This window comes from Fusarium keratoplasticum, chromosome 4 (assembly GCF_025433545.1).
Source record: "Fusarium keratoplasticum isolate Fu6.1 chromosome 4, whole genome shotgun sequence".
In the NCBI taxonomy this organism is placed as follows: Eukaryota; Fungi; Ascomycota; class Sordariomycetes; order Hypocreales; family Nectriaceae; genus Fusarium; species Fusarium keratoplasticum.
The window spans coordinates 2,370,217-2,393,488 of NC_070532.1; the positions used below are offsets into that span (position 1 = coordinate 2,370,217).

General features: G+C 52.9%; 8 protein-coding genes across 8 annotated transcripts; 3 read left to right on the plus strand and 5 right to left on the minus strand.

The window, feature by feature from the left end:
• Positions 1-292: 292 nt before the first annotated feature.
• On the plus strand, positions 293-4,658 carry NCS57_00581500 (uncharacterized protein; the record flags this gene model as incomplete). The annotated part of the gene is made up of 5 exons (XM_053055723.1): positions 293-898; positions 945-971; positions 1,021-2,006; positions 2,055-3,804; positions 3,855-4,658. The coding sequence occupies exons 1-5, from the start codon at positions 383-385 to the stop codon at positions 4,656-4,658; spliced, it is 4,083 nt and encodes a 1,360-aa protein (XP_052914678.1). The 5' UTR covers positions 293-382.
• Positions 4,659-5,018: 360 nt separating this feature from the next.
• Positions 5,019-5,959, minus strand: NCS57_00581600 (uncharacterized protein; the record flags this gene model as incomplete). The annotated part of the gene is made up of 3 exons (XM_053055724.1): positions 5,019-5,686; positions 5,739-5,798; positions 5,851-5,959. The coding sequence occupies 3 exons, from the start codon at positions 5,957-5,959 to the stop codon at positions 5,019-5,021; spliced, it is 837 nt and encodes a 278-aa protein (XP_052914679.1).
• Positions 5,960-8,580: 2,621 nt separating this feature from the next.
• Positions 8,581-10,179, minus strand: NCS57_00581700 (uncharacterized protein; the record flags this gene model as incomplete). The annotated part of the gene is made up of 2 exons (XM_053055725.1): positions 8,581-8,987; positions 9,042-10,179. 2 exons carry the CDS (start codon positions 10,177-10,179, stop codon positions 8,581-8,583), a joined length of 1,545 nt encoding a protein of 514 aa, XP_052914680.1.
• A 1,316-nt stretch (positions 10,180-11,495) lies between these two features.
• On the plus strand, positions 11,496-13,355 carry NCS57_00581800 (Glutamyl-tRNA(Gln) amidotransferase subunit B, mitochondrial; the record flags this gene model as incomplete). Its single annotated transcript, XM_053055726.1, has 1 exon — positions 11,496-13,355. The coding sequence occupies one exon, from the start codon at positions 11,496-11,498 to the stop codon at positions 13,353-13,355; it is 1,860 nt and encodes a 619-aa protein (XP_052914681.1).
• A 1,963-nt stretch (positions 13,356-15,318) lies between these two features.
• On the minus strand, positions 15,319-16,449 carry NCS57_00581900 (J domain-containing protein; the record flags this gene model as incomplete). Its single annotated transcript, XM_053055727.1, has 2 exons — positions 15,319-16,321; positions 16,406-16,449. 2 exons carry the CDS (start codon positions 16,447-16,449, stop codon positions 15,319-15,321), a joined length of 1,047 nt encoding a protein of 348 aa, XP_052914682.1.
• Positions 16,450-18,168: 1,719 nt separating this feature from the next.
• Positions 18,169-19,047, plus strand: NCS57_00582000 (uncharacterized protein; the record flags this gene model as incomplete). The annotated part of the gene is made up of 2 exons (XM_053055728.1): positions 18,169-18,428; positions 18,486-19,047. The coding sequence occupies 2 exons, from the start codon at positions 18,169-18,171 to the stop codon at positions 19,045-19,047; spliced, it is 822 nt and encodes a 273-aa protein (XP_052914683.1).
• Positions 19,048-19,338: 291 nt separating this feature from the next.
• On the minus strand, positions 19,339-19,761 carry NCS57_00582100 (uncharacterized protein; the record flags this gene model as incomplete). Its single annotated transcript, XM_053055729.1, has 2 exons — positions 19,339-19,529; positions 19,584-19,761. 2 exons carry the CDS (start codon positions 19,759-19,761, stop codon positions 19,339-19,341), a joined length of 369 nt encoding a protein of 122 aa, XP_052914684.1.
• Positions 19,762-20,460: 699 nt separating this feature from the next.
• On the minus strand, positions 20,461-22,476 carry NCS57_00582200 (uncharacterized protein; the record flags this gene model as incomplete). The annotated part of the gene is made up of 3 exons (XM_053055730.1): positions 20,461-20,744; positions 20,800-21,775; positions 21,823-22,476. 3 exons carry the CDS (start codon positions 22,474-22,476, stop codon positions 20,461-20,463), a joined length of 1,914 nt encoding a protein of 637 aa, XP_052914685.1.
• Positions 22,477-23,272: the final 796 nt, after the last annotated feature.

The following is a 23,272-nucleotide window of genomic DNA, read 5'->3' on the forward strand; positions in this document are numbered from 1 at the left end:
CCTAGATCAGGCTTCGGCTTGTCGTTCCAAAGAAAAAGAGCTGAAGCTATTCTCTTCGCGTCGACGCGGTGTTGATTGTCACTGTGCCCCGCGGGAACTGCCACTGTACTGAAATCGTGGGATGGTGGGGCGCGATTGCCCTTGCCTTTCTGGGCTCTGGGCGCGTCGGGAAGCTGTAGCTGCCTGCACTTGCACTCGTGACGTAGCTGCAAGGTACAAGGTACTTGCCTAACTTCGAGAGCAACCCGACCCTCCAGTCTGAGAGCTTGTCATAGCTTGGACGCCTGGCACTTGTACTAATCTCAAACAACTTCCGCTTCACAACCTCGCTCTCCTTTCGAGCTTTGTCATTTCCCAGAATGACATCAATGCAAATCGCGCAATGACGGACCAGTCGCCGCAACCGAGCCACGAGCAGGAGCACGATCCTGAGGCCCAACAATCGAAGCATGACCCGGCGCGCGATGAAGCTCAGACTCCCCCAGTAGCGAAGTCGATAGCTCCCGACGACAACGCGAACAAGACCAACGCCTCAGAAGATAAGGAGCAAGACTCCACGGTGGAGAAGAAGGAAGATGACGCGAAGGATATCGAGACTGGGGAAACCAGGCAACTGCCCGCTGAGGATCCCAAACATGGGGGACTAAGCAAGGGTAGTCAAGAAGAGGAGGACAACGAAGATGAAGATGAGGAAGAAGACGACGATGAAGATGACCAAGACCGAGACGAAGAAGACGACGACGATGAGGAAGACGACGAAGATGAAGACGAAGATGAGGATGACGAGGACGAGGACGATGAGCCGAGGCTCAAGTACGCCCGGTTGACCCAACATCTTGGCGGAGTATATCGAAATGGAGATGCGACGAGCGCGTTTCTCGTCGCTGGGGACAAGATGGTAGGTCTTTGACTCTGAAGCAAGATGACATGCTGACATTACATAGATCGTTGGAACGCATAATGGCAACATCGTGAGTCGAGCCTATGCATACCCCATACCTACTACTAACCGCAGCCCAGCACGTCGTTCAACTCCCCATTTTCCAGTCATTAAGGGTCTACCACGCCCATTCGGCATCTGTGACTTCTATTTCAATATCTCCATATCCACCGCCATTACCGACTGAAAAGCCGGAAGGGGCACCACGACATGCGGCACCCAGCAACGCCAGCGTCTCCAGCCGTCAAACAGAGTCATCTCCGGCGGCAGCGTCCAGAAGGCCCCGTGAAGCACCTCAAATCCCAAAGATTCCCTCAAATGACATCTTTGTCGCCACGTCCTCCATGGACGGCAACGTGTGCGTACAGTCCCTTGTCGATATGAGAGATGTCCAACTACGGAATTTCGCCCGACCAGTTCAAGCGGTGGCTTTATCGCCAGAGTTCAGAACAGACCGAACATATCTCTCAGGAGGACTGGCTGGCCAGCTCATTCTTACTGTGGGTGGTGGCCCAGGTCGAAGTACCTCGACCACGACGGGGACTGCTGCAGCCGCGGCCTCTGGGTGGTTGGGCAGCATGGGCATTGGCAGCAACACTGGAAAGGATACCATCCTGCACTCTGGCGAAGGAACGATCAGTACAATCAAATGGTCCTTGTCTGGTAAATACGTTGTCTGGTTAAACGAACACGGCATCAAGATCATGCGCTCAAAGCTCCATCTCGAAAGCGCGGACACAGAAGACGCTTGGAAACGGATAGGACATATCGACCGACCACAGACAGATGAATGGGAGACCATGGCCAGTGTATGGAAAGGCCGAGTCGAATGGATCGATGAACAAGCCGTTGAACTAGACGAGTCTGATCAGGGCTCCCTGGACAAGGCCTTGTCGCCAGCAGCCGAAAAACTTAAGGAGCAAGCTGTCTTGGGCAAGAGAAGCATCGAGCGGTTGCTCGTAGGCTGGGGTGGGACAATATGGATTATCCACGTTCATCCTGGTGGTGTTGGCGTCGGGCGGCACGCTGGTGAGAAGACTCTGGGACGGGCAGAGATTGTTAAGATGTGAGTTCTAGTCAGTATTTGACGACGATAAAACTAACCGGTGGGCAGACTTCGCATGGATTGCATCATTTCCGGAATTTCTTTATATACCCAAAACCTGTTGCTGGTTCTTGCATACTGTTTACCAGATGACGACGAAGATGAAGACCAAGAGGCCGGTTCAGCATCGCCAGCCAGAAAGCACAAGTCAAACCCTTCAACGGGAAGCGAACCTTCAGGCGGCATTCGTCATCGACAGAATAATCAGCCTCCTGAATTGCGCCTGATCGACCTTAATTCCCAGGCCGAAGCTGACAAGGATAGTCTCAGTGTCAGTCGCTATGAGAGGCTGTCATCGGGCGACTACCACCTAGGTGTTTTGCCTGCGCGAAACGCAGCATCGGCAATTGCTTCCTCGAGAGGCGCCTTTGAGGCGATAGCAGGACTTGGTTCGGACATGTGGAACGCCGCAATTAATCCCCGGTCACTCTTCAGTTCCGGGGCCAGCATTCGGAGCAGGGAGAGCGGCGAGGACGTGGGTTCTAGTCTCAGGGCGGGAAGCACAACAGGCACTATCCGTCCTGGCTCAAGAGGTGGTGCCTCGCCATCAGTCCACTCAGGACTGGTCAAACCGGGTGTCAAGATATTCATCCACAGTCCGTATGACTGTATTCTTGCTACCAGGCGGGACTTGAGTGACCACCTGGGGTGGCTTCTGGAGCGTCAACAGTACCAGCGCGCTTGGGAGCTTCTCGACGAGCATCCTGAAATCATGGCTCCAATCACTGAACGGACGAGCGATGCTGTTCCCTCCACACCGACAAGGCAACAAGGCGCCGGTGACGACTTTTATGACGATGAGTCCGCCGTTGATTCGCAGTACAGGGACATGTACTCGTCAGCCGAGCGAGAAAAACGACGAATCGGGGAAATGTGGATTCAGGAGCTCATTGAGGAAGACGACTGGGTGTCTGCTGGCAAGATCTGTGGCAAGGTGCTGAAGACACCAGACAGATGGGAGAAGTGGGTTTGGACATTCGCTGGCGCCAAAAAGTTCGATGCCATCACGAACTATATACCGACGGAGCCGATGCACCCTCGAATCCCTTCGACTATATACGAAGTCGTGCTTGGTCATTACATTCAGAATGACAAAGTGAGGTTCAGGGAGTTGCTCGACCGCTGGGCCCCTGAGTTGTTTGACATCAAGACTATCACAACAGCCCTTGAGAATCAGCTCAAGTACCGGGACGTTCGTGAAGACAGCATCGACGATGGAGAAAAGGGACGAGACTGGCGGATCGTAATGGAAAGCCTGGCAAGGCTCCATGAGGCCAATGGACGCCAGCGGGAAGCACTGAAGTGCTACATCAAGCTTCACGACGCCGATTCAGCATTCCGTCTGATTAGAGAAAATCACCTTGCAGAGGCAGTCGCGGACGACATTCCCAGCTTCATGGGACTCCGAGTTCCATCAGGAAAACTGGACCAGATGACAGCCGAGGAGCTTGAAGAAGCCACATCCGAAGCAGTCACCTTGCTAGTAGACGAGGCTCAACATGGTCTCCTGCGCCCAGACATTGTAGTGGAACAGCTACTCTCCCAGAACCTCAACCTGTACATATACTTCTACTTCCGAGGTCTATGGAGAGGTGAGGGCATCAAGGAGCACACCGGAGAGAATGTCGACCGACTGGTCATGGACAGCCAGTCCTTGGTGGACAACTTTGCTGACTTGGCGGTCCATCTTTTCGCGACATTTAACCGCAATTTGCTGATGCAGTACCTCAAAACCTCCGTCTCGTATACATTTGAAAAGGTGGGTTGAACATTGGGATAGGATGCTGTACTCAAGCTAACCTGACGTAGGCTGTCCATGAATGCGAGACGTTCTCATACTACGATGAGCTGGTGTTTCTCTACTCCAAGACCGGGCAGATGAAGCGTGCCTTGTACCTCATCATTGACCGACTCAAGAACGTGCACAAGGCGATCGAGTTTGCCAAGGAACAAGATGACCCTGATCTTTGGGAAGACCTTCTCAAGTATAGTATGGACAAGCCCAGCTTTATCCGTGGCCTTTTAGAACAAGTTGGTACAGCAATCAACCCTATTACCGTGGTACGACGGATTCCGGAGGGACTAGAGATCGAAGGGCTCAGGGAGGGCCTTACACATATGATGAAGGAGCACGAGATACAATACAGCATCAGCTCGGGTGTTGCACGTGTCCTTCGAAGCGAGGTGGCTGCGGCACAGAACGATCTTCGGGCCGGACAGCGCAAGGGCATCAAGTTCGAGGTGGTGGTCCAGGAAAGTGATCACGTCGACATCGAGGTTAAGGATGTTCCTACGGACCCGGACAACCCGGAGGAGACCAAAGCCCATCCTTCGACGGACCATGACCACCGGGTGCCGAAGCCGGGGCACTGTGCGAGATGCCACGAGCCATTTACAGAGTATGAGATGGAGACATTGGTTGGATATGCGTGTGGGCATGTGTTCCACGTGAGCCATCTCTTGGAGATGCTACACGGAGGAAAGGTAGATATCGATCTAGGAAACGGCGCTGAAGAGGGAAGTCGATATTCGGTTGGTATGAAGGTGATGAAGGCGCGGCTGTTGAAGGACAAGGTGCGAGGAGGTTGCCCTGTTTGTCATGTCAAAGCGTAAGGGTACCAGATGTTTTGGTTCTAGGCATTAATAGACCAAGGGCGTATGGAGTGGCGCTTGATTCATATGTCAATACTCGCTGTCACAGCACTCAACAAGCACATTCACAACGAAGGATGATTGAATAAACCCCGACTCAATTCAAGAGTACCTAGGTACAAAACGTATTATGTTCCTCCTTTCCTTTTGGCAAAAAACAAACACGAAGTGTGCCATCCTACTTCCTCCAGGTTGTGGAAACCAACCACACCCAGATCCCTTGTGGAGCCATCCAACTAGCACCGTCTACATCGTCAAACGTCGAGTAAGCAACCGAAGATGGCGTATATGGAGGCGTGGGGCGGATCTAGGGTTTGTTCCTTAGAAGGCAGCGGCAACAAGCATGACAACGATGCCGAGAACCACGGCGCGGACGGCAGGAGCCATGACGACAGCGCCAGAGGCGGTGACGGTAGGAGTGCCAGTGGGAGTGTTGTCACCATCCTCACCAGTAGCCGAAGGGCTGTCGCTGCTCACAGGGAGAGTGACAGTCGGAAAGTCAGTGTCGGAGGCCGAGTCAGCGCCAGAGGCGGAGCCGGAAGCGCTGCCCTCGGCGGTGACTGAAGGCCCGTCGTAGTCAGTGGTGAGAGCGGTAGGGTTACCGGGCTCATCGTCGGTGCTAATGACGGATGAGACAGGAATGGGCTCTCCAGGAGCGCCAGAGGGCATGGTAGGGACGGGCTCGCCAGCGGAAGGGCTGGGAACAGGAACACCAGGCTGGCTGGGAGCACTCTCAGGAGGAGGGAGAGAGTAGTCAGGCTTGGAGCCGGTAGGGACGCTGGCGTGAGGACCAGTCTCGCTGACCTCGGGGTAGCCCTCACCGGGAGAAGTCTCACCCATGCCGTTGACAGTGGTAGGCTCGCCCTCAGCGGGAACAGAGAACTCGTCGGTGGCAACGGGGGGAGGGATCTGGCTGTCGGTGGACAGAACGAGGGAGCACTCAGTCTGTTGAACAATAGTGCAGACGCTCAGAGAGTAGACCACATTGCCTGGGAAGTTGTCAGACAGAAGCAGTCAATAGTGGAAGGGAGTATCACGTACCGTCAGCGGTGGCGACGCCATGCTGCTGGGTAACAGGCTGGTAAGTGGTGGTCTGGGCGGCTGGATACAGGTCAGCGAGGGAACGGGAAGCTTCTTTGGGATGAGAACATACACAGAGCAGCCTCGGGAAACTCAGGAAGCTCATCAGCCACAGCACCGGTGGTGAAAGCACTGAAGACAGCCAGGGCGCTGGCGAGGGCCTTGATCGTGAAGACAGCCATCGTGACGGTGGAAGGAATCTGTTTGAGAAATGGATTAGCAAGTGATCCGTTGCGATAACGAGCAGCTTTTGTGAGGAGGGAGAAGAGAAAGGAAGACAACGAAGGGTTGTCAAGATGATGTTGATCTGTGGAAGAGGCGTGGTGGAGGGTGAATGAAAAGCCAAGTGACGGGCAGCGATCGGGCACATTCACGAGTCCAAGCCCGATAGCGCCAGAAGAAAAGAGATGCCGCATACTCACAAGTGATATCCTTGAAGATGTTGAGATTCCAAGACGGGTCGAAAGATGTTCGAGTGTCGATGTTGGAAAGCGGTGATGTGCACGGGAATGTTGATGTTCGATGCGCGAAGTGAAGGATGAAGAAGAAAAGAGAAGAAAGAAAAACAGAACCAGGCAGAAGGCCTTTTTGATAACAGCCACCGGGCAGGTAAACAATGGGAAGGCGAAAGGCGCGCGGGACCTGCAGTGCCATGTCAGTTGCTGCCAGCTGCTTGACGGCCCAACCCAGATTCGTTACTTGGGGCAACCACTGGTTGATATTGTAGTGAGAAGAAAAAAAGAATCATTGAATGAATAGGAGGCTGAATTAGGATTTTTTGCCTGGGAAACCGGGTTCTACTTGGTGTCACTGTATTGCATTGTTGCACCGGATGCCGTGTTGAGGCATCTTTTCATGTTTGCCCCCTGAATCGAGGGGCGAAGACATTCTGCAGGATTTAGCTGTATAGCTGGCATTGCAGAGACATGATTTTGGTTCCCTCTCTTTTTTCATTTCACAATTTGAACAAAATGTCCGTCTCTTGTTCAAGTTGACCGAACTCCTGACGCAGGTAATATCCAGGGGCTATGCAGGCAGAGACAAGGTGTTTGCTTGAGGATCAAGAGTCTCACAACAATGGAAAAGAATCAACGCACCTTTGAGTATTTGGAGTGAAGAGCTAAACCGCCAAACAATGGAAAAGGTAGCGTAATGTCGGTATTCAAGGCAAAGTAAACCGCCGAAAAGAGAACGAGTCCAAGATGTTGTCGTCGAGTCAACAAAAAGTTCCGTCCGGGTTGGGAGGATGTCAACCTTTTTCTTTTCCCATCTCAAACTGCAATCTCCCTCCTCTGTGCACAACACACAAGCTCCGCCATAGCCCATATTCCAGGTCAACCAGCTATCATGCAGGTGTCCTTGGGTGTGCAATGCTGCGGCGTCCGTGGCACGTTGCAGCGGCAGCGGCAGCGGCATCTCGCATCTACGTCTCTCACAAAGAAAGTCTTTTGTATGGGATAGATTGAACATGCAGGGCTATTCGTAGATCAACTCTGGGCCTCGAATCTCGTTCTGGTTGTCTTGGGCAACGTTCTCTGCTGTTGGACGACGATGCTCAGCTCAGACTCTCATCTCCCTCGAGATACGTCGTGCTCTTGTCTCTCCAACACGTGTCCGGGCAGTGCTCATGTCACTTGAAAGGAGGGAGGGGGGATATTGTTGGGTTGCTCAGAGTGCGCACCCGACGAGGGACAGTCCCGTGGTGAGGCAGCCGGCAATGACCCGCGAGCGGCCTAATCGAGGGTCGTCTAAGCGAGTCGGCGTCTCTGGTAGTAAGACGACATGTCTCAGGGTCCTTTGAGATGAAAGAGTCTGGATTTAGGCACTCGATCATGTCGTGGCCCGGCCCGTAGACGTCGGGACGTTGAGCCGTGGCGGTTAGAATGAGATTCAGCCTGTTCCCTAGTTTAATCAAATTAATCATATCCTGGAGTTGTATTCCTAGTAGATGTGAGAGTCGATGAGTCTGGGCCAGCAGTGCGTGATGTTGGTAGTGGGCGTAGTTACATCACATAGAAAAGGTAGTACACATAACCTCACACAGCAAAGACAAGCAATTAAGCATTTCCCACCAACACGTACATATGCCAATAGTCACAAGCAGATCAGACCATAACTGACGGCCAAAAAGAAGTGTTACTGAGGAGGCGGATACTCAACATTTTAGTGCAGGGTAGCCAGGCTGGAAAAAGAGAAAAAGTGTCAAAAAGAAAGGATAGCTGGTGGATTTAAACCACCTATGTTGGACGAACAGGGAATCGAACCCTGGACCACTCCCAGATGCAGGCATCTGATGGACGAATTATGCTAAGGGAGTATTATACCACTAAACCATTCGCCCGATTGGATGACAGAAGCTTCCAAATCAGCCATCATCATTCTGGGACGCGAGTGGTCGAGTTCATTCTGGACCGAGTTGAACATCGCACTCGTCAACTGGACGATTAAAAGGGACAGTTTGGGTATTTTCTATATGCGCAGACTCTCCGGGCACTGTGGCGTGCAAACTACCAGTTCGAAATTGATCAAGAATCATCCTTCAAACAAAGACATGACTGCAACTCCATGAGAACCGCTCATCCCTAAGCAATGCAACTCTGGTTTGAAGACCATCTCCAAAAAACATAGTACGTACATAAAAACAAAACACGGTGCTGAACTGTTCATAAGACAAAGGGCATGCCCACACGAAAGGTATCAATCCAACTGGACAAAACCAGTCCCTCTTAGCCGATGGAAGCTTGGATGGCCAGCAGTTTCAGAAGCTTGCTGCCAAATAACCCCCTGATATTTCTGTCTGCCGTCAACCCCTTAGATGCTTGGCGTTCCCGGTCGCCATCATGACAACAGCAGCCAGCACAACAAAACACAGCACCACGATCAGTCGGCTGGTGAGGTCTGGGAGAGCCACCAACGACACAGCCAGGCAGGCAAAACCCGCCGAGAAGCCATTTATGAGAGCCCGTAGAGGAACTTCGGGCTGGGGAGCTGCTTCATTGCCCTCCGCCTCCTCGGCGTTGTCGTCGGCAGCGCCTGGGGCATCCGCGGGAGGCTCTCGAGCCACACAAACGAGGTCGGTAGCATGCAGGAACTCGGCTTCAGGCTGAACGATGAGGTTTCGCTGAGCCAGAAAAGCTCTGTAGGCTCGCTTATCATCAGCTGCCGCTGCTGGCAGCTTCTGGATGGTTTCTAGGGAGGCAAGGAGTTGCGCTGGAAATATTAGACAATGCGGTAAGTTGGGGGTTGGGGGTTTCGTATTCTTACTGTATGCGTCAAGGACGTGTCCAATATCTCTCATCACCCGAACCTTGTCCCGCTTGTAAGGAGAATCTCCCGACCTTTCCTCTCTCGCAGAGCAAGGCAGGTCTCGTCTGCCCTCCCTCCTTCGTTCAGCTGTGCTGACTGCATCCGATTCTATCAACTCATCTTCCAGCTCGACAAGTTGGTCTTGGTAAGACAAGAGGAGGCGGTGGTGCAGCCACTCAAATCGCCGATATAAGGGTCGAATGCCTGGCAGAACCTGGCCTGTTATTGCTGATGCTATGCGCGCATATCCCGTTAGATCAGTGAAAGGAATGTTGATATTCCCTTCAGGGCCATCCCTGTTTCTAGCAACCATATCTTGAGCGTCTGGATACTGTGGATCGTGGAATGAAGGATGGTTGGCAAAGGCAGCGCTTAGTGTAGTAGCCTTGGGGTCTAGGTAACCGTAACCAGACGGGTATTGCTGGCTGAGCGGTCGCAGCCCGGGCTGCTGTCCAGGGGGTGGCGGGTATGGGTAGGGGGGATAGGCTGGACCAGAGTAGTTTGGTCCCCAGCCAGGGTTGACAGGAGGCTGAGAGTATGGCGGTTCCGGGGGGTAGGCTGCTTCTTGAGAGTATGGTTGTTCTTGGGAGTACGGTGGTTCGTTAGGAGCAGGAATAGCGGGCGATGGATACTCCAGCATTGGTGCTTGGGGGCTCCTGGACTTGCTCTTAAAATAGCTGAGCTCCTGGCTGGCAGACAGGAAACCTCCATCGTGACTAACCGAGTGTGGCTCTGACCCAGAGGAAGACAAAGCACTGAGTCGATGTGCTGCCTTGTTCTTGTGATGTCTGGGTTCCCTTGGCACCCTTTCCCTAGTGTAGCTCTTGCCTGTGGATGTGTCGTCGTTGGGCGTGAGTTGCGTAACGGCGGACCCGCTGGAGGCTGAGTTTGTATTTAGAGCACCAGTGGAAGCATAGTCCATCATGGAAGACGGGCTGGGGGATGTTGCGTATTGGGCCACATCCAGGGCGGGTGGCTGAGCAGTATTGTATTCATATCCCTCAGCTGGTGCTTCACTGAGCTTGCTCCTCTCGATCTGCGGGCTAGCAGATGAGGCCGGGGAGTGTTGACGTCGAGATTCTGGAAAGCCGTCCATGGTGATCCTGTGTACTGAAACGTGGTCCGGTCCTCCGGGGAGACTTTTTTACACTGTATATCGAAACGAGGCCTTACCCTGGCTAGTTGTCAATGTATCCTAGCCTATCAGTGATTGCTGTTTGACACAATATCGACAAATATAGCAGCAAGCAACGTCGCCCTGAACATCAAGTCAGTGCCCACAGAGACACCAAACATTCAAACTCTGCAAAGAAAAGTCATACTTGAGATACTTATCCCAAGCACTGTGACGATACGTTGAGACTTTGGAGGAGTCACAAGAGCGATTGACGCACCGTGCCACGATGAACTGACTCTGGGCCGGATAGGAAACACGCGAGAGGTAAACGATGGCAGTGGAAATGACCAAGACAAACAAAGAGCGATATAAAAAATGACGAGCCTGACTGGAGCTTCTTGATGTTATCAGTAGAGAGGAAAAGTAAAGCAGATGAGAGGGTTTCAAGACTACTTGAAGCCACGGCATGCATGAGGTGCCAACAAGGGTGACATGGTCCCTGTCACCTGCCGCGTTGCCATGTCCAGACGCTCGAGCCGGAGACTTCGGCTGACCCCTTCGGCTAATGGAGGAAAAAAAGAGACAGCAAATGGTATGAGCTGTACGTGGCGTGGTGGTGAGGCAGATGCAGGCAGGGTCATGCATCCGACGACAACAATAGGAGAAGATCATCAAAAAGAAGGGCAAAAATTGAACTCCGGTACAGGGAATCGAATCCTGGGCTCCGCGGTACTTATCCCTCAGGTTATGGGAGCGCGAAATGTTAGCCACTACACCATACCGGATGTTGCTTGATGGGAGTGGTGGCGATTCTGCAGCTCTTGAGCTCGTGGGGTCGAGATCGTGAGATGTGGGTGGGTGGGTGGACTGTCACGTGGTGTCACCGGCCCGGGATGTCCCGCCTAGACACCCGAGCTTAATTGAGCTCCACCAAAGCTGCAGGAAAGAAAGTCTTGAGCTTTGAGGCTGGAATTGAGGCATCTTGGTTGGCTTCCTTTCCCTTCACTTCCAAGTCAAGGCTTTCTTGAGGCCTTTGGAGTCTGAACAATTTCCCTCTGGCAGCGGGGCTTAGCTTCTACTCCCTGTATCCCACCACGACCAACGTTCCTCCAATTCAGCTGTCGCAACGTCGACTCACACTCTACGATTGTGCTTCCAATTCTCATGCCACACCGTTCGAATCATATCTTATGACCTAATCTCACCGATTAGAAAGTCAATTGAACCCCTGGACTCCCAACTCCTGCCAAACATCACCAAAAGCTCCCCCAAGGCCAACTCTGCCTATCCTCAACATGCCGCGCATACCAACTTCAGTCCTGGGCAAATATCTGCTCAACGGGCAAATCTCACGGCAAGGCTGTGTCGGTGCGCGACAGATCACGAGGCACTCGGCATTACCTTCAGCAGCTGTTTCCGTCGCAAACTCAGCCAGGCTGTTGCACGTTTCTTCCGAAACCGTCCCACCACCACCTCCTCCAGCACAGCCCGTGCCTCTGCGCAAACAGCTCAAGGATGAGGCGAAAAAGGCAAAGAAGCAGGGCAAGAAAAAGTCAAAGGGTGACTCACAGACAGTGGATGGATGGGAACTGACGGTGGGCATCGAGATCCACGCCCAGCTGAACACGGCGCGAAAGCTGTTCTCTCCCGCTGTCACCTCTTTCAACGATGAGCCCAACAGTCATGTGGCCCTTTTCGACCTTTCCATGCCAGGAAGTCAGCCATTATTCCAGAAGGAGACTTTGATCCCCGCTCTGCGCGCCGCCCTTGCCCTAAACTGCGACATCCAGAAGCTCAGCCGGTTTGACAGGAAACACTATTTCTGGTGGGATCAGCCGTCCGGATACCAGATCACTCAGTACTACGAGCCCTTCGCCAGGAACGGTCACATCACTCTCCTCGCCAGAGACGGAATTTCTCCTCAGGATGGCGAGAGCGTCACTGTCGGAATCAAGCAGGTTCAGCTTGAACAGGATACGGCCAAGACCCTTGCGCAAGCCGACAAGGTCAACTGGCTGGACTTTAACCGTGTCGGCGTTCCACTCATTGAGATCATCACAGAGCCGGAGATGCACCACCCCCGGACTGCTGCTGTTCTTGTTCGCAAGATCCAGATGCTGCTCAACACTGTCGACGCCTGCGTCTCAGGCATGGAAACTGGAGGTCTGCGAGCAGATGTCAATGTTTCTGTGCGCAGGACCGACGGGTCTAACCCCTCTCTCGGCACAAGAACTGAGATCAAGAACCTGAGCACGATCAAGGCAGTCGAAGACGCCATCATTGCTGAGCGGGACCGTCAGATCAGCGAGCTGGAAGCCGGGCGGGCTATTCCTAGCGAAACCCGCGGCTGGACTCTCGGTTCCAAAGAAACCCGACGACTGCGAGGAAAAGAAGGTGAGGTGGACTACCGCTACATGCCTGACCCTGATATTGCGCCTCTGGTCATCGGAGACGACCTTGTGGATCATTTGCGACGGTCGCTGGCTGTCTCGCCTGATTCAGAGCTGGACACGCTGATAGCGCAGTACGGCCTTACTGCTAAGGATGCGCTGTCCCTGATCAACCTGGAGAACGGCTCTCGTGTCCAGTACTTCTACAAGGTCCTTAAATCAGTTGAGGAGAAGCTTGCGGCTGAGTTGACAGAGGCGGAGATGCCAGAGTTCAAGAGCTATTCTACTCTCGTTGGCAACTGGATCATTCACGAACTTGGACGTCTTACGACATTCAAGGCTGGACCGCTCGCTGCGAGGGATCTCTCCTTCACCCCCGAAGGTGATTGCTTGCAAGTTCCGGATGCAGACCTCGCCCAGCTTCTGTACCATCTGGTGCGCAAACAGATTACTGGCAAGGTGGCAAAGGAGCTTCTCTTCGCAATCTATCTCAACGAGATTGAGGGAGGAATTACTCGGGCCATTGAGGATAATGACCTCTGGTTCAAGGAGATTGCCGAGGAGGAATATGAGCAATTGGCAGATGAGGTTATGGAGGGAGAGGACAAGGTCTTGCAGGAGTTTGTCGACTACAAGCAGTTTCCACAGGGCAAGCTCATGTATCTTGTTGGCAAGATGATGCGTCTTGGGCCAACAGAGCGTATCGTCCCAGCGAATGCTGAGAGGGTGATGAGGGCAAAGGTCGAGAAGCTACGGAGTGAGTGATTCAGGACGGCGGAAACGTTACAGTCGTCAATGACACAGCCCTTCTTCTTGTCACCTAACCCCCCGCATGCCGATGATATTGGTGTCACCAAGGTGCCCATTTCAAGCTCACGAAGCGCTCGTTCCTAAAGATAGTTGGACGGCCCGATGATGATGAAGAGGCTTTGCCATGGCATCGCTTGGTATCACCACTCGCGTCTCTTTGCGCACCCGGGGGACAAAGGAAGCAAACACGGGGGCGCCATCATTTTCAATAAACGTGCCCTCCTCCGGCGTATTCAAAATTCAGAGTCTGACCATGGCAAGCCGCGATAACCTGGCCGCTGACGTCTTTTCCCCCGAGATTGACAAGCTCATGGCAACTGATTACCCGACGAGCCCCTTATTTGCTGCTTCCAGCAAGGGGAGGCCGGTCCGATGGACGAGCAAGACCGTGACCTCCAGCAACTCGATATATGTGACTGCAATCCCAGACGATGAAGACGATCGAGACTTTGAAGGCAGTTCTGTAGTGACGCTGACAACCATGATTACCGTGACCGACCCTTTCTCACAAGAACCGCTATTTCCACTGCCACCAACGAGGCCAACCACGCGAACCACAACGATGGCAGCAGAGACAACTCCAAGAAACATGTCTAGCTCAGAACCGACATTATCTGTCGAAACATCTGCCGAAACATCGGTCGACAGCGATGGCGCCGCGCCTCCGGCATCAATAGACGACAGATCCCATGGTCTTTCTCGAGGACTTATCGCTGCCATCGCTGTCGGCACGGCCCTTGCTCTAACAGTCATGATAATGATGGCATGGATATGCATCCGGCACAGAAGAAAACAGTGCGACGAGGACAACAGCACCATCTCTCGAAACAACTCCATGCCCATCCTACGTCCGCCTTCCCTCCCGCCGCTGCCGGAGCTAAGCTCCCATGCCGAGCGGACAGACACGCCAAACGACTCCTTGCTCAGCTGCAGCATTCTCAGCGATCCGAGGGAGACACTCTCGCAGGGTGTTCGATCCCCCACGCCCCAGCCTGCTGTGGCCGAGGTCAGAAGCTTCACCCGTACGTGGCAGAAGCCGCGGGTGTATACCGTTGGGGAACGCGGGGCTTCTGAGATGCAGGGCTCAGAGCCCGTGGGCAGTCCGCTGGGGAGGAACTACGACTTGTCGCCCATTTCGCCCGCGTCCGGAATGGACTCGAGTTCCCCAGGGAGCCATGTCGTGAGTCCTCTGTCGCCTCCTTCGAGGTATGGCTCGTTGTCACCCTGGGACAGTGGAGGACGAGAAGGAGGTCAGGGAGGAAGATTCTGAGAAACGGAAGCAGGATGCAGAGATTTATGACACTTGATCTCAGGGGCCGCTTTCTGAACTAGGGGTTTGGTGTCACATAATTTTAATGGACGGATGGATGGATCAGGGGTTGAAACCTGAGGAGATTGGAAGTGCGCGCAAGGAGGCATTCTGTCATTAGAATCTAATCTGTTCGGGGTAATACGTCAAGGTCGATCTGGAGGTCCTGGTTCCTCAGGACCGGGCCATGTTTCGACTCCCGAGGGTTGAGCTGGGTAGATGCTTCATGAATGGTACACAGCCCATTAGAACATACGTGTCTATCTACTTCATTTCTTTTGCGTGAGGTAGTAGGAATAGCCCTTCAGTACTTCGCTGATGGACCTGACTTAGCTTTTAAGGGCATTGGTGCCTGTGAAAGCTATCATCATGAGGAAGGCATTCGTATCGTCCTTCTGCTGAGAGCTACATGGGAGGACACACACAGGAACTTGGCGAAATGTCTTGAATTTTGTGTCTTGGGGATATATCTAGATAGACTGGAGAGTGGTAGGCCAGCAAGGGGGAAATCATGTGCAACTCCAAACTCCGGACGTGCTGAAACACGATGATATTGAAAATCACCTAATGCAATGGTAAACGAGGTACGTTCTCACCAACCGTACTCTTTCAAACATCATCACCCTCACCCTTTGCTCGCGTGCTTTGCTTTGGTGTAGCAGAACCTGGGTCCACCGTGTCGTTATCATACTTTGACGGCACAAAGGCGTAGGCCAGGTTCTCCCGGTCCCTCAAGAACATATCTACCCTTTCATCCTTTGACCGTCCCTGAGCCACAGAGGTCCTCCGGGCTACCTGTTGCCCGATGGCGAGGTTGGACTGGTTCGTCATCTGCACGTAGTCGGCGCCCGACTGCTCAACCCTGCTCATCTGCGCAAAGGCCCCAATCATGCACATAACGACAACCAGCGTGGCAAAGAGGCCATTGGACATGTATAAGGGGTCCTTGGGCTTGCCATCGCGGGCATCGTACCAGCGCTCCCAGTCCTCCCAAGTGGCATTGTTGGCAGCGCTGCCGGCCTGGTGACGCCATGCGCGATCTGCGTTGCGGACTGTCTCGTTCAGGGTCTGTGGGCGACCGCCGCTCCAGCCCACCCCATGGTTATCGTAGAGCTGGCGCTTAGACGGGTCGCTGAGGAGGTCGTTGGCGGCAACGATGAGGCGATACCGTTCGAGGCGAGTCGCGTGGGGGATGTGATGAAGGTCCGAGGTATGACTGTGCTTGTCGGGATGGTATAGCTTGACAAGTTGGTAGAACCGATGCTTTGTGTATGGATCGTCCGTCCTCATGGCAAAGATCTCGTAGGGGGATGGATAAGTGGTCTTGGGCCATTCGGGGACATGGTCACGATGGGAGCTGCCTCGACGGCCATGGTCAACCGTGGCATATCGTCTTTGTTGATACGCCGAAGAGGTAGTCGATGGGGCGTGTCTTGGAGGCGCCCCTCGAGATGACGTTATAGACGGCAGCGCCGGCACTGCCGTGGCGGGGAAGGGATTGCAAGAGAAGAGGAGGACGGCGGACTTGTTTAGCGGCATGGCGATTGTGATGATTGGCAGGAGCCTGTACACGGTGAGGACATGTTCAGAGCCGCTCTCAGCCAAGTTGTAGCTATCGCGGGATTGAGCATGTTGGAGAGAGAAGAAACAATGGATCAATGGGCGTCACGAGGTCAATTGGCGCATTCCCGCTCACTCACGCACTGGAAGCTCGGAGCTAGAGGGTAGACTTCCCCACATTTTCGGGGACCTCAACAGCAGGGATCAATTCAAGTCCCGGCCGAGAATCGGCGAACTTGATCTTATCGATAAAGGGGTGCTGCGCCACAGTCACGAGACATGTCAGCTGGGGATGAGCGCCTCACCGAGGTGAATGTTTCGGTGAAGACTTGTGAGATCCCTGTTGACAAGTCCTTGACCTTGGTGACATTCCACACCCTGGTGCATTTCCACGATCCATGCCATGTGGCGGGCTTGGCCGATTGATGCTTGGCTGCCTTGCATGCAGAGATCCTACCATTTCGTGATTACACACCGTTCTACAATTGCTCTTTAATACAGCTCTCGGTCTCACATCACCAGCACCGGGAGACTGTACTCCTAGTGATTGCTTTACAGACGACTCTCCAGACATGGACACTGACGTAAAGATGGCCACCACCTGAACCACTCTTCAACACTCTCGGTAATTACTCTAACCATAGCCGAAAGTTCCATTCAAGCGAAGCCGCGAGCATGTCTCCCGAGGACACGGACATGACAAGCGTCCCGTCCGGAAATAACGGCAGACAGGATCATCGACGCCATCGTCATCAGCGGCGCCGTGCTAGGCCCGGAGCCCCGATGTGATTAGGATAGACAGGTTTTTTGTGCCTCTTGGGGGGCACATCAAAGTTTTATGCTTCCCCTCAATCGGGAAACCGGAGAGTTCGGGGTAAACAACGTGTTTTGGGGAAGAAAGACTGTGAGGGGATTCGACAAGGGGTGGACGGCAGAGCATTGCCGTGACTCATGAAGATCTGCTCCAACAAGAATCTCGAGAACTTCTCTTTTTGTTGTGAGATCAACCGCGACAACTTGTGGATCGTTGTAGCGGAACTCTTCCGATGGTCTCTCCACCCACCACCGACAAGATTCGGTCGTTATTTCCACCGCAGGCTTTCCCTACTCTTTGAGAGTGAGCACAGTTTGCTAAGGGAATGATTTGAGCGGTTGCCCTCTGGTTCATGCTGGTATGTCACCCTTGTTGAGGCTGACGGCCCGCCCGGCTTGGCCAGAGCCTCATCTACCGGTCCTCTTAAAGCCGAAAGCGACCTGGGCTAACAACATCTCCAGTTAGTACGGCCCCGTTGACCTCTACAGCCGAGGTTGTCAATGGGCTGATTTCAAACCAGACCTCTTCTCTTGACTCAAGTGAGCAACCAACCATCGCCACACATTACCCATCACGACCCTCAACGCAACCCACGACTCAACCAGACCCTTGGATGATAGGTCCGCTCTCTCCGGACGTGCTCCATAACGACGTGCCGACAGATCCAGCTTTTCAAGATTTGAGTGTCTGGCAAAGGTTCCGTCATGCAACCAAACCTCCACATTGGGGGTCTGCTTCCTCGGCCCTTTGAGTGTCGATTATGTTAGTCCCGTGGGTCATGTTCTCCAAGGAGGCAAAGGGTTGCAAGCAATTGCCATGCTGCTCCAATCTCTTTGCTGATCCACCTTCTGATCCCCCCAGGCGATGGACACCCGTTCTCAAGAGCCGGATGGAGTTGGATGTCCGCCCCATCGTCACGCTCAACGTGATGGGGTATGGGGTACTCTCTGGGGTGATGTTTGGGGTTGTGATGGGGGATATAAAGTCTATACTTTAACCCCAGAGTTGGTTGACTTGACCTATCCCCTACCAGTCCTTCTCCTCGACATCAGAAGCTTGGTACTTGCTTTGATACAGTAGACAAGATGTCTTCGAGCACCCCTTCTCCTTCCAACGGGGCCAGCACCCCTACCCATTATACAGATAAGGAGGACGACATGCATCACCACTGCGGTCACCACCACAACCATCATGTACCTCGCACCCATATCCAGAAGCCTCACCAGTCCATGGTGTCGCAGGTCTACGACCCTCCCTTCTACAGAGTTGCCAACCCTGGTCCCCTGGGTTTGATCAGTTTCGCCCTGACGACGTTTGTTCTTGGCTTGTATCAGTGCGGTGCTGGGTAAGTTGAATTGATCTCCTGCAATAAACTAGGGGTTTTGTTAACTTCTGTGAATAGCCTCCCTGGATCGAACCCCTTTGGCGGCGTCGGCCCTGACCAAGCCATCTTTGGACTGGCAGTCTTCTTCGGCGGCATTGCTCAGTTCTTTGCTGGTCTGATGGAGTTCCGCGTTGGCAACACCTTCGGTACAACCGTCCATTGCTCATACGGCGCCTTCTGGCTCGCCTTTGCCATGTTCTTCGTGCCCGACCTCGCCATCAAGGATGCATACAAGGGCGACGACCGAGCATACAGCTTCGCCCTGGGAATCTTTCTCATCCTTTGGTGCTTCCTGACGCTCATCTTCTTCATCGCGGCTCTCAAGACCAACATTGCCATTCTGCTGGTGCTTGGTTTCCTGTTCCTGGCTTTCCTCTTCCTCAGCCTGGCCCAATTCCTGCAGACCAGCCACCCTGTCGCTGCTATCCGGATTAATAAAACGGGAGGAGCGTTTTCCGTCATTTGCGCGTTCGTGGCATTTTATGCTGGTGCTGCTGGTATCATGACGGAGGATACCACTTGGGTTAGGTTTCCTCTCGGCGAGATTGACGTCCAACCCAAGAAAACAAACATTGCTTGAGCATTGGTTGGTTAATGGAAGATTATATGAGTTGTGGATTGATACCCAGAGGATAGGATAATGGAATGAATGAAAATGATATCACAACAATAATGACGTAATTGTTGATGGTTCTGCTTGGCATGTCTTCAACGCCAATCGACTTGCTAACACCAATGTTTGTTGAAGAGGACTCATTTAGGAATGCCTCTTGATGCTTGAATTACTTCCCCAATCGTACGATGATGCATGGCTTATAAAAGTACAACAGGTCATTGACAGTGACCCTCATTATCCCCAATTGCACCCTTTTTACAACTTGTTCTTGACCTCCTCGGCGGCGCCCTTCACCTTGCCCTTGGCCTCCTTGGCAGCACCCTTGGCTTCACCCTTGAGCTCGCTGGCCTTGCCCTTGGCCTCGCCTTTCAGCTCGGCAGCCTTGCCGCTGACATCGCTGCCCGAGATGTCCTGGGCTGTCTCCTTGACCTTGCCGGTGACGGTTTCTATTAGTATGTGTTAGCTGTGTTCATGATGGAGTAGTGTGAGGGGGATCTGACCTCCTGCCTCGATGCCGTCGACAATCTTGTCACTCACGACGCGGTCGACCTTCTTGGCGGCATCCTTGACAACCTCGGAGGCGGTCTTTTGAGCGGCGAAGCTGGTGGTGAATGTTCGCGGCGCCTGGACGGCGATGACGCGGGGAGCGAGGGCGGCACGGCGGAGGATGAAGGACATGATGTCGGCTTTTGTTGGTGTTGTAGATGGAAGTAGGAGATTGTTTGTTTATGGTGTGAGAGGTTCAATTGGTTTAATTAAGAAACAGAGCTTCAATGGCAAGAGAAGAAAAAAGTGCTGGGCAGAGCATTGTTATATGACTGTATGACGAAGGCGGCCGTTGACCTCGTCATGACATCATGACTTCGCGGGGCAAGAGCTCCTGGGGAGGGAGGGAGGCTTGTTGCGGCGCGACCCGACACGTGAAGAGCATGTAGCAATGATGACGCAGGGAGGCTTTTTTTAAAGCTGGAGCACAGTAAAGCTCTGCCAGGCCATCGAGAGATTCCGTGGGCGATCGTAGAAAAAGGGGGGAATGCAATGCTGTGGGGAAGCTTGTAAGTGGAGGCTAACCTTTTGGTGAGGCTGGTTGTGATGCGCATGGCTTGAGACATGGATATTTTGAATGGCGTTTCTTGGATCAATTGAGGATAGTTTCTGCGTCACATGATGTTTTCCAAGTTCTCGACTGGATAAACCAACTTCTTTTGCTTGCAATTGCTCTCGCGAAGGCATCGCCAAGTGGATGCATAAGTATCATGATGCACCAAAATGTTGTATCCACCAAGTCTAAGAGTATCTTGATCTAATCCACTAACAAACGTCATGACTAGTCCAATCTTATGCTTCATCAATCATAATCATAAATGCGATATCTCATCAATCATCACCTCGTCCAATTCCTTTTCCCTTTGAGCCATCATCATCAGCTCGCTCTTGCGTTGCCGCATTCTCCTCCACATCCTGACGGTCTAGATCCGCCAACTCTAGCCGAGATCCTCGAATTATGAAACCTCCCCCGCTATTCGGCTCGGGGTCGTATTTGGCATCGTCGTCTTCGCATTCTTCGTCCGCAGACGTCCCCACTCGACCGTTTATAACGTTGTCGATACGCAGACGCGGCGGGCCCGAGTTAAGCCTCAAGCCGTTCTTGGGTGGCCCAGCTGCATATGCAGTCAGCAAATAACTCGATCAGAAACAAGCCATCGGGAGACTTACAGAGCAGGAGATCGAATAGCTTCACAATGACAGGTCCCCACACCGTCACAGCAATGATCTGGCCATACGACCACCTGTTGGCCGCGAAGCTCTCAGAGTTAATGACCTTGGTGAGTGAGATCATGTACAGAATATTCACAACCAGGTAAGCGACCTCGAGGATCCTCCAGAACCATCGCTTGATGAAGAGCCCACGCCGCTGCTTGCCCCATCGCGGCCATCGCCCCAGCCGGAACGACCCGAATTGGACGTGCTTTGTGAGGTGGTGCTTTCGCAGCGTCCATGCGAACTGATCCACTACCAATGCTATGATGGCGACGCTGTCGAGGATGAGGAATACCATCTTGTACAAGAGAGGATGTGGGAAGAAGCTAAAGGCCTGGCCATCAATCCCTCGGGTCGCAGCGCAATACGTCCGCGGGCTCGGGTTCAGACCGCATCCTTTGATCTCTTTCTGACCTTTGAATAGGGCAAAAGCATCCTTAAAGTAGATCTTTTGCGTCGTCGCAACAATGGCGAGCAGATACTCCATAAAGAACCCCAAGAAAGTATGCCAATTCCTAATGCCTTCGTGGTGCAAGCAGACTTGGATGAGAAACATGGGCAGAACCCCATTCTGACTGACGTGATACGCAATGGCGGCATTGACCACAATCTCGCCCCAAAATGTTCCCTCCTGAGAGTTGACAACAATAGCGAGGATAGAGGCGATCTGGACGGCAAACACAAACCAACACTGTGCCTCTTGGAACTCGACCAGTGTCGTCGCAATGGCGATACTCGTACGTGAGAGGCCCCCCGAATCGCGCCAGATCATGCTCTCGATGCGCGTGAGACTTCGCTTCAGACGGTAAGGTTTGGGCTCCGACTTGCGCTTGTTTGGACCTTGGGTGATGCGGACCCAGAGGGTGAAGCCTTTAAGGAGGAGATAGAGCGCTGCGGCGGAGCTGACTTGCAGGACATATGAGATAAGAACCTGGAAAAGTCAGTATTAAGACTGAGAAGAGGTCATGTTAGTCTTACACCAGGCCCAAAAATATCGGGGTTGATTTCAGCTGCCAGCTCTGGGCAAAAGTCATCCATGGCATCAAATATTTCCTGGGCGCTCGACTCTCCATACGCGAGCGCATCAATGCTGTGGCTACAGGGCTTGCTCAGTCCGTCATTCTCACATGCATCCTGAGCGCAGGTGATGAGAGACTTGAGAACCGGCCTCCCGTCAAATTCGGCCAACGTGCCAGCGCCCATGATGGAGCTGGCATTGCGCTCTGTCTCATCACTGATATAGTATGACTTGACATCCTGGCTCCAGTAGTTGACAGCAGCCAGAGCGGCGCAGTTGTAAAAAGTTTCCAGGGAGCTGAAGAAGAGATTAGAATTGTTGCAGGCACGTGTGCAGTCGGAGGTGCCGTCTTCGACTTGACATCCTGAGCTGAAAAGAACAATCTCTTGGCCGCCGTCGAGGTTGGTCTCAAATAGTTCCTTGAAGGTGAGACCCGAGTCGACAGAGTCGGAACCCGAGCCAAGACTTGCAATATCTAGGAAAGGAAAGAAGTCTGATGTTCCGTCGATGCTGGAACGGAGGAGGATGGTGAGGGTTGTTGGTGTTGGTGTTGAGGTTGAGGAGGCTGTGAGCGATGACGACAGGGGAAGAGAGGTTGATACGGTTCCAGCCATGGCGGAATTTTGTCTCGTCTTGTTCTGTCTCTCCTTGTTAAGACAGCGGTCTATCCCCCACGGACTCGACTAACAGCGACCTGAAGCCGAGTCCATTCTCATGGACACTAGGTAAGGTATTGTATTGTAACCCAAACTCTAGATTGGGAAGTTACGAATGAGGAGGAGAGGGAAAAGGGACAAAGGAAACTGGGACTCAAAATCGGGGAGGCTGAGGAAATATCCAATGAAGTTTAGAGCGCTGGATCCGCAAATTACTACCTCTAGGGACCGGCGTCTCTTGGCGCCGCTTCCCCAGAAACGGCAGGGGTTTGTAGATCGTGGGAGGTGAAGTGTCTCGGCGGTTCTTGGTGATGATATCTCGGTGAAGCAGCGGTGAGAGATAAGAAGAAGAAATAAACAGAGTCAAGTCTTGAGAAATGATTCTCGTGTGTATCAATATCTGCATCTCAATCAATGAGTGGAAACGTCTTGCGTGTTTCATGCTTAACCAACTCATCTTCTCCACCGAAACCGGCTCCATGATGCATTTGTATCATACGGTAGATGCATCCGTTGGTCAATTCCTAAACAACAATAGCAAAACATCAAAACAAAAGCCAAAATAGAAAGGATAATGAATACAAATTCGTAAAAGAGCGAGCTTCATCTTGACCACCTCTTATCGGCTTATCGCAGCTCTCAGTCGGCTTAAGCTACCCACGGCTAACCACCAAAAAAATACCATGAACCGACAAGAGCCGACGTCATTATATCACATCCCCCCCTCCACAACTCCAGCACCTTCCCCCACCAC